This window comes from Nuphar pumila, chromosome 5 (assembly GCF_984573655.1).
Source record: "Nuphar pumila chromosome 5, dmNupPumi1.hap1.1, whole genome shotgun sequence".
In the NCBI taxonomy this organism is placed as follows: Eukaryota; Viridiplantae; Streptophyta; class Magnoliopsida; order Nymphaeales; family Nymphaeaceae; genus Nuphar; species Nuphar pumila.
The window spans coordinates 122,351,152-122,361,345 of record NC_143253.1 but is presented as its reverse complement, the minus strand read 5'-3'; the positions used below and the strand labels follow the sequence as shown (position 1 = coordinate 122,361,345).

The window sequence follows — 10,194 nt, the reverse complement described above, 5'->3', positions numbered from 1 at the left end:
ATATATATATATATATAGAGAGAGAGAGAGAGAGAGAGAGAGAGAGAGAGAGAGAGAACCATGCAAATATTCTTTAAGTAACTTATCAACAAGGAGACTCGCATGTTTATAAACAACTAAACTAGAGGAAAGAGACATACGAATTATTAAGAAACTAGTTAGACAAATGGACACTCACACAAATAATTTCATCAATGAAAAAATATAATAGGATATTGAATATGGAAAGATAACTTGAAAACCATGCAATTCTTTCACAAAATAACTAGCAAATGCCAAAGTTTAAAAAAAATAACTGCTTCAACTATTAAAAATGTGCTTACCGAAAAAACTCGCTCGTTGATGATTTTTTTACTCCCCAATAATAGTGGCTAAAAATTATTGCCGGGAGTCCTAAGTTGCGAATAATCAATTTTAAAACAATCGAAAGGTCACATTTAATTATCATACAGAACTATGCAAAATAGAAAATTCATATTTTATTCATCATCAATATTTATGATATTTCTGAAAATCTATAATTTGTCATAAAATCTGCATATAAAGAGCATATCCGTAATGACTTTATTTGTGAAGTTAGTACTTTATTTGCGAAAGTCCTTTTATAGTGAGAATTTCACGAAACTTCACAATATATTATATGCACAGATTGCCTCATATTTGCAGATCTCCTTGAAGAACAGTTACTTAAAGGAGATTTACATGATTCTATGCAAACTTTATTCTATATTTGTAAATTTAGTGAAATATTAGCAAAGTTTCGACATATTTTAGTTATAGAAAGTTTGCATATTTAGTTATGCGAACTTCATACTATATATATGAAGTTAATTTGTAAAGTTTCAACATGTTTTAGTTATAGAAAGTTCACATATATAATTATACAAATTTCATACTATATATGCAAATTTTAGTAAAATATTTATGAAGTTTTGATAGCTTTAAGTTACAGAAAGTTTGCAAACATGGTTATGCAAACTTGATACTATATATATGAAGTTATTAGAACATTTGTGAAGTTTTGACAAGTTTTAGTTATATAAAGTTTACAGATGTAGTTATACGAGCTTTGTACTCTATATGCGGATTTAGTAAAATATTTGCAAAGTTTTGAGAGATTTCAATCACAAAAAGTTCATAAATATGATTATGTGAACTTCATACTATATATATGAATTTAGTAAAATATTTGCAAAGTTACACATGTTTCAGTTATAGGAAGCTCACAAATATAGTTATACGAACTTCGTAAGGTCCGCAAAAAAAAGTGTGAAACAGTCTTTTAGTGAGAGCTTCTGATACCCAAAGAGCATATCAATATATCCTGTAAAATTAAGGAGGTTCACTCGTGTGAAGGGTAAAATTGTCCTAAAAAAGTCAGATAATTGCAAATTTATACATGAGGCAGATTTCAAAAATTATAGGGCATTTAAGAAAACATATCATTTTGCCATACATTGCAATCATTTTCTGGTAAAAAATTGAGGACACGAGGAAAAAAATTTAAGGGTACAAAACCTCTCTTACTCCTAGGAGAATCTATAAGTGTGAAAAAATTATTATAATTTGTGAAGTTTCTAAAGGTTTCAATTAAAGGAAGTTCACGGATATGGTTGTGAACTTAGTACTATATATGTAAAGTTAATGAAATATTTGTAAAGTTTCGACACGTTTCAATTATAGGAAGTTCGTAAATATAGTTATGTAAACTTTTGATAGGTTTTAGTTATAAGAAGGTCGCAATATGGCTATGCAAACTTCGTACTATACTTGAAATTTTAGTAGGAAGTTCTTAGATATAATTATGTGAACTTAGTGAGGTAAAAAAAACATGTGAATCTAGCTTTTTGTGAGAGCTTTTGATACCTGTAGAGCATACCTGTATATCTTGTGAACTTCAGGAGATTGCTCGTACATAAAGTAAAATGGTCCTAAAAAGTTGAACATTTACCAATTTGAACATGGTGCGGATTTCAAAATTTGTAATGCATTTTGGAAAACATGTCATTTTATAGTACAATAATGCCATTTTTTGATAAAAAATTAAGGGCATGGAAAAACTAAAAAAAATTAAGGGCATGGAAAAACTAAAAAAAAAAATTAAGGGCACGGAAAAACTAAAAAAAATTAAGGGTACAAAACCTCTCTTACTCCTACTGAGAATCTATAAGTGTGAAAAAATACTAAAATTTTCTATGAGATTGTGAAAACAGAATCTTTCCATGCATTTTGAAACGAGAGAAAAAATTTCATATAAAAATCTTCATTCATTTAAATCTTAACAGCCGCACATGTTGAAAAATGTTATTCCATTGAAAAAGGTGAGGAATCAACGATAGACTTTTCCCGATCCATGTATGTCTTGCTTTCCATATAATGTGAATATTCAAAATTTTCAAGAACATGACGAAAATGTCATGAGAGATAAAAAGAAAAGGCAAGAAGAAAGCCAGTATCCAGCTATAAAACCACAGACGATTGCGAGATCTGGCAAAAAGTAGCATAAGTTGGTGTTGGTCAGTAATAGTTAACCACTTCACATGTACCCAACTAATTATCTTTTTTATTTTTATAAAATTATTTAGGTAAATAATAATAGTTATGAAGTTACTACGTAGTCAACTACTAAGAAGTTAATTAGGTAGCTTAAGCTGACCCATGGTGGCCTGGGAACATTGGCACCATCACAGATTGAAGTATCCCCCTATGACAGATCCTGCTTATAAGAATTAATTTATGAATAATAGAAAGATAATTAGCTGAGTGCATTAATTTTTATTTAATTTATTGATTTTAGTATTATAATAATTAATTTATTACCTTTATTGAAAAATAACCTACAAATGAGTTTGGTTCGGGCTGGACTGACTCGTTGACCATTAGAACTGCTCTTCAAACCCTAACCCGTTAAGAACCAACTGAGCTCGAAATTAGGCCACACTTAAAACTCGATGGGCCGAGCTCTAAACGAGCCTAGGCTGAGCGGCTGGCTCGATGCCTACCCCTAGGTGCTATGACCTCTTTATACAGTTTTTAATAAAAATTACATAAAGGTAGCGCCACCTATATCCTTTTAGCTATTTCTATGTGATACAAAAGTACCTGTCTTGTTTGCACCTGTCACGGACAATCGTCATCATCTCACCTAATTTATTAATCGTTTTTCTTTTTTATTTAATTTTAATATTTTATTTTAGAAAAACTTTTAAAAACGGTAATAAATTCACAGCGCAGTTTTCGGATATTGTTAGAAGAACCTGATACACACATTCACCTGGACACGCACTAGGGGCAAAACTGTGTCCTCCGGTCGAAGAATCAGGCTCACTACTTTCACACACACACACACACACACACATTCCCCAGTTTTGGAGCCACAGCCATCATGCATTAAGGATGACAATGAATCAGATTTTATATTCAGTTTAGTGGCATTTGATAAGCCAAAACCATATCTGTTTATAATTGGATGCGGATATGGTTTTGAGTTTTTGTTACCAAACCCAACAAGTATCCGAATCCGTTTACATGTGAAAAAACAGATCTGGTATGAGCTCTTCACCATCCAAATCCGAATCAGTTTAGCCAACACCATTAGTCAAATGTGTTATGCCAGTACGAGTCCAAACCGTTTGCATCCCTGTCCATAACACCTCTCTCTCTCTCTCTCTCTGCGGCCACTGAGCTGGGACCATCACCTAAAAGTAAACAACTTCTTAAGATGGATCAAGCATTCAACAAGATCAAAAGGCATACATCGGATCAACCAACCCAACCAATAAAGAAATTGAAAAGCAAACAAAAGAGTGACCTGTACAACACAGCTCGCCCACCATCATCTTCTTCCAAAAGTCAAGAACCATAAACAAGGGCAATACTTCCAAAAACCAAACCGAGGGGAGGAAGGAGGAAAGGAAAAAGGAAAAAAGGAAAGACCCAAATGGGGAAAATGGCTGTTCATCATCAACTCCGACGAAGCTGTACACCATGAGAGAAGTGAAAAAGCTACCTTTGTCTATTTACATCAAAACCATCTTTGCTAAGTCAGTGGAGATCAGTAATACTTCATCTCAAGGAGTTGGTGAACCATCTAATGTCTCTTCCTGCGCATAGCTCCCCTGCCGTGGCTCCCGCAGATACCGAAGAAGGGTTGTTGCCTGCAATAGAAACGCCCCATCAGTATCTCTCATCTTGGTTGCTTGCAGAGATTAATACCAATTTTCAAATACCCATAAACAAACAAATTCAGCCACAAAACCGTTCGTTTTCTTTCTCTTCCGTTCCTCAGATAAAGGAAAACATCATTTTTTTTACTTAGCTAGCAATCGAATCCTGAAGATCTCCAGACGAAGATCAACTCTGGAGAAGCCATCATCATCAAAGATGATAAATTAATAACCTCACAATTACAACACCCCGACGGAGGAAAATAAAAAACAAAAATAAAAATGAAAAAACAACGATTATGAAAGACATAAAAGCAACATAGGGCTTACACCACCAAGAAAACGCCCATAAATAAAACAATTATGTATAGATAACGCAGAGAAAAGAAATATTTGCAATTTTGGAAATTAATAAAAAATGAAAAGGAAAACGGGTGGCATCAGGTAGTAATGTAGTACCCTTTTCAACGCCTTCATAGAAATGAAAAAAAAACACACTCCAGAAGTACATAGTAACCAGTAAGCGCCAATTTCCACAGGATTAATATTATAATACAAATCACAGACAAAAAAATGGAAGGGGAAGAACCCCAACACGAAAAGATAATAGGAATGAATTGTTAAATGAAAAAAATAAGCATTTTTTTGGGGGTTACTGTCTGTCACCTTGTTCTTCGCCGTCGTCGTTCCGGTCTGTGATAGCGCCACCAATGGCGGGATGCCTCCTTCCCTCACCAACAGCGTTCGGTTGCACACGCTATCCGCGCACAGACCCAAGAGCGTCGCCACCGCGAACTCCTTCCCCTTTTGCGTCCCATCCTCGATCACCTCCACCAAAATGGGGATGCCACCATCCTCCACGATCGCGGCCTTCCCCTCCGAGAGAGTCCCCAAGCTGCTCAGCACCACCACCGCCTTCTCGACAACGCCGGAGTCGCGGTCGCTGATCAACTCCAGGAGCGGCTTGACGGCTCCGGCGGTGACCGCTCGCTCCTTGTTCCGGCGAAGCGACGAGAGCTTGTACAAGGCAGTAAGGGCGTCCTTTTTCCCCCTTGCCGACCCACCGATCAGGAGCGCCACGAGCGCCGGCACGGCACCGGAGGCTCCGATCGAACACTTGTTCTCTTCAATCATCGCCAGGCTAGAGAGGGCGCACGCAGAGTTCTCCTTTGCCACCGCCGTCCCCGTCTTCAGCGCGTAGACGAGCGGCTTGATCCCGCCGGCGGGCGCGATCGCCGTTCGGTTCGCGTCGTAGAGCGAGAGGTTCAGCAGCGCCGTCGCAGCGTACTCTTGCGTCGCTGGATCGCGGCAGCGGAGGAGGCCGATCAGAGGAGGGATCGCCCCCGCCCGGCCGATCAGCTCGCGGTTCTCCTCCCGGTTCTTCGCCAGAAGACGGATCTTTCCGGCCGCACTCCGCCGGACGGAGACCGACGGCGATCCGAGAGCCGAGATGAACAGGCTGATCGTCGGCTCGAGCTCCTCCGCGTCCATGCTCTCAAGAAACCCCAGAATCTCTTGCTCCTCCTCCTCCGACGGCCGTTCCCCAAACGCCAGCCCTACCTCGAGCTCCTGCCGGGAGGCAGCGGCGGCCCGATCGGCCTCTTCGGCTCCGGCAGGAATCGAGGCGAGGCGCTGGAGCTCGCCGGAGATGTCGCTGCTGCAGGCGGAGAGGTCGCTGAAGGCCTGCGAGAGGTCGAGGAATTCGTGGGCGTCGCGGAAGGGGGTAAGGCATCCCACGAGCCGGGCTAGGTCGATGTCGCCGGAGTCGGCGAGCGACGAAGCGTCGGAGGGCGGGAGATCGGCGTGGAGGAAGAACTTGGAGCGCAGGGTCCGCATGGATCGAGCGCCGGCGGCTTGGGACTTCCCCAGATCGACGGCGGAGCGCGCCAGATTCTGCGATAGGGAAACCATGGTCTCGGCGAAAATGCGAGCTCAGTCCCCCAGTTTCGGCCTCGAACAAGCGATCTCTCGGTCGTTTGGTACACCTTCCTCCCCTTCCTTGGGCGTCTCGGACTCGACCTTGTGAATCTGCTCGCTCGATTGCAGTTGCAGGGAGAGCTTTGCTTTTGGGGGGAGAGCCAAGTTACAGTAGGGGGGAAAGAGAAAAAGCAGCAGCAGCTAAAAAGAAGAAGAAGAGAAATCTCTCGCTTTATGGAGAGAGAGAGAGTGAGTGTGTGTGTGTGGTGTGCTCCACCTCACTAGTTAGTGCGTGTGCGTGTGTCTGTGTGTCGAAGGGGGCCGTACAAAACGAGTTGTCAGAGAGCTATGGCTGCTCGCGACAGGTGTGGTGTGCCATTGGACGACCGCTGTTCATGGATCATGGATATGCCTCAACGGGGTCTACGTGCATCAGGATCCGTTTTCGAGTTGCACTCGCACTATTGATTAGCTGTATCAAACTGTCAATCGATCCCGCGGGCTTCGGAGCAGGTCGGTCGTGTTCTTTCCTGGTTCCAACTCAACCCAACATGATTTAGGGTAGGGGTGGCACAATCTGATCCACGCTTCTTAGATGGGTTAGGGTTTGGCTTAAACGGGTTCATGTCGTAAACAAGTCAACCCGCCTAACTCGTTTATTAAACAAGTCGTGTTCGTGTTAGAGGTATGCTAACCCACCAACACGTTTGACCTGTTTAATAAACGGGTTAGGCGGATGAGTCAACCGGTTTACACGAACCCGTCAAACCTGCAACCCGTTTATATGTTGGTAGGCGGGTGGGTCAACCTGTTTAGATGTTGTCTTTATGTTTATGACTTTATGTTAAGTTTTATTTACAATTCCATATTGAGATTTGCGTTTTTTTTTTTGTGTTTTTAATTGTGTTATTCGGGTTACTCGGGTCAGTTATCGTGTCTATGTTATCGGGTCAACCCGTTTAATAAATGGGTCGCCGTGTCATGTAATCGTGTCGTGTCGACCCAACCCGTTTAATAAACGGGTTAACCATGTCGTGTCAGGTTACCTGTTTAATAAATGTGTCGTGTTCGTGTTTGCCACATCCGACCCGTTTAATAAACGGGTCGTGTTCGTGTTGAGGTATTTTGACCCGCCAACCCGTTAACCCGACCCACCAACCCGCCGACCCAACCCTATTGCCACCCCTAATTTAGGGTGTAACTTATACGGGTAAAATCCAGAATTTTTCATAATGGATCCAATCGAATGGATATCTACCTAATTTGTGTCGGATTCAAATTTCAGTGTAAAAGTTAATTAGTGAATCTAGATCTGGTCAGCCAATTGGATGCATTTTCTTATGTTACTGGATTCGGATGTCCATTAAATTATAATTCTGTTCCGATTCCGATGTAAGGCTCCACGTAGAACCCAAATCCGATTTTTAATGAATAAACGATATTATTTGCTCTATAAAATCGCTTAAGGCTCCGTTTGGCAGCCTTGCATTGAGATGCAAATGCTATTCTCATGCGCTGCCAAAATATAGCTTTGCCAAAACGTGTCATTGAGGTTGGAGTTGCCAAAAACATCTTGTTGTAAATGGTGTTCAAATGCGCTGTTGAGACAACCAACCTCAGTCACGATGCAGTGTTTTGGCAACTCCACAGCTCTCGAACTACAGAGGGCATAAAAGCACTGGGGCTGCATAGGGAAGTCACAACACACTTCCAACTCAAGCCTCCCAAACACAGACAAATTGAGATTCCATTAGAAATCCAACCCAAATTTGATGATCGAATATCGCCCTGATATTCTTAGATGATATCATATGGATCATATCTGCTACCTTGATATTCTTAGATGATCGAGTCAAATGGGTAGAAATATTATTTTGAACAATGCAAAACAAAGGGAAAGGTACCAATCTTCCATCTAGCATGATTGGAAATGATAGGAATACTTTGCAATATGCTGGACCATGCTCATGAATATTGCCCTGTTTTGTTTTGTATCCAAATGGAACAAGAGAAGCCATACTTATTTAAAACCAAATTGACCTAAATTTTTCTTCTTGGAAGCAACTAACCAGATAGACTTAGCTAATAAAACAATATTTACCTCAAAAAGTTTCTTGATACCAGGGTTGCCTTCATCTCTTGGGCTACAAGCAAGCGCCCAATTAAGCTAGGGACATGTTTTTGTTCAGATTCTTGTCAAAGGAACTTGCACATAATTGTCTTCAATTTTTTAGGTTAGATATTTCATGTGGGCCTACATATATAATTGTCAAAGAAACTATGAGAAGTGGGATCGATTCAATCACATGAGTCTTATGATTATGAAACGTGCAATTCTAGAAACCTTCAGGGGTGCTATATCTGAAGAAGTTAATGCCAAAAAGTTATTTGAAGAAATTGAAAAATATTTTGCTAAAAACAAAAAGGCCAAGATAAGTATTCTCCTTTCGAGTCTTGTTTCATTGAGGTATAAAGGTAAAAGAAACATAAGAGAGTACATTATGAAAATGTCTCATCTTGCTTAAAAACTAAAAGCACTAAAGTTAGAGTTGTTTGAGGACTTACTCGTGTATTTAGTTTTGATATCTCTTTCTGCACAATACAGTTAATCGAAGGACATTTATAACTGCTAAAAGGAAAAATGAACTCTAAATCAACTCATTTCATATTGTGTGAAAGAAGAGAAAATGATGAAACAAGAAAAGATAGAAAGTGCTCACTTAACAGTTACCTCTAAAGATAAATTTAAGAAAAGGAAAAAGGATAATGAAGTTGCAGTGGACCCTCAATTATAGAAGAAATACAAGAAACATCAGGATCCAAAGTTCAATTATTTCTTTTGCAAGAGCGAAAGTCACATGAAGAAAGATTATATCAAATATCATGCTTGGTGTGAAAAGAAAGGTACCCTCCTTACTTTTGTTTGTTCTGAGGTTAATTTAACTTTTGTACCCAAATACACATGGTGGATGAATTTCGGTGTTATCACTCACATAAGTTTATCTATGCAAGGTTGCCTAAGTTGTCAAACATCAATTGATGTTGAAAAATGCATCTATGTGGGCGATGATAAATCACTTCAAGTTGAGGCAACATAGACTTTTAAGTTATTATTAAAGACTGATTGTTATTTAAATATGAAACAAACATACATTGTACTGCCATTTAAACGAAATTTAGTTTCTATTTTTGTATTAGACAAATTTGTTTATTCTTGTTTATTTGAAAATAGCCAATTTAAGTTGTTTCTTAATTCAAATATTATTAGAACTGGTTCTTTATCTGTGGTCGATAACCTATATTTACTTAATACTATTGCCTTATATCATGAAACCTTGTATTCAAGTTCACGTGGTACAAAACAAAAATTAGCCAATAAAAATTTTGCTTTATTATGTCACAAGCACTTAGGTCACATTTCTAAATAAAGAAGTAAAAGATTTGTGACAAATGAAATTCTTGATTCATTGATTTCACTGACTTTTAGGTTTATGTTGAGTGTATAAAAGGAAAATAAACAAATATAAGAAAATAGGTGCCGATAGAAGAACAAACGTCATAGAACTTATTCATAGAGATATTTGTCGGCCATTCCCTACGGCTTCTTAGAATGATTAATAATATTTTATTACGTTCATAGACGACTATTCATGTTATGAGTACCTATATTTGATTCATAAAAAGTCTCAATCATCGGATATGTTCAAATCATTTAAGGCTGAAGTTAAAACTCAACTTGGCAAAAAGATTAAAGCCGTCAGATCTAACCGTGGTGGTGAATACTATGGTAGATATGATGAATCAGGTGAATAACGTCCATGGCCATTTGCTAAATTCTTAGATGAATGTGATATCACCCCTCAATACACCATGCCAAAAACTTTTAGTATGAATGGTGTAGCTGAGAGACGAAACAAGACCTTAAAGGATATGGTAAGAAGTATGATCTGTCATTCTACTTTACCACAATCTCTTTACGGAGATGCAATAAAGACTGCAATTTATGTACTGAATAGAGTACCAATTAAAGCATTAACCAAAACTCTGTATGAAATATGGACAGGCAAAAATCCTAGTATGAAGCGTTTTTATTTTTTAGGATGTCCAATTG

General features: G+C 39.0%; 1 protein-coding gene across 1 annotated transcript; it reads right to left on the bottom strand.

Annotated features, from left to right (window-relative positions):
* Positions 1-3,699: 3,699 nt before the first annotated feature.
* On the bottom strand, positions 3,700-6,225 carry LOC149838456 (uncharacterized). Its single transcript, XM_090007700.1, has 2 exons — positions 4,833-6,225; positions 3,700-4,157 (listed from the first exon to the last, which is right to left on the bottom strand). Exons 1-2 carry the CDS (start codon positions 6,075-6,077, stop codon positions 4,071-4,073), a joined length of 1,332 nt encoding a protein of 443 aa, XP_089863826.1. The 5' UTR covers positions 6,078-6,225; the 3' UTR covers positions 3,700-4,070.
* Positions 6,226-10,194: the final 3,969 nt, after the last annotated feature.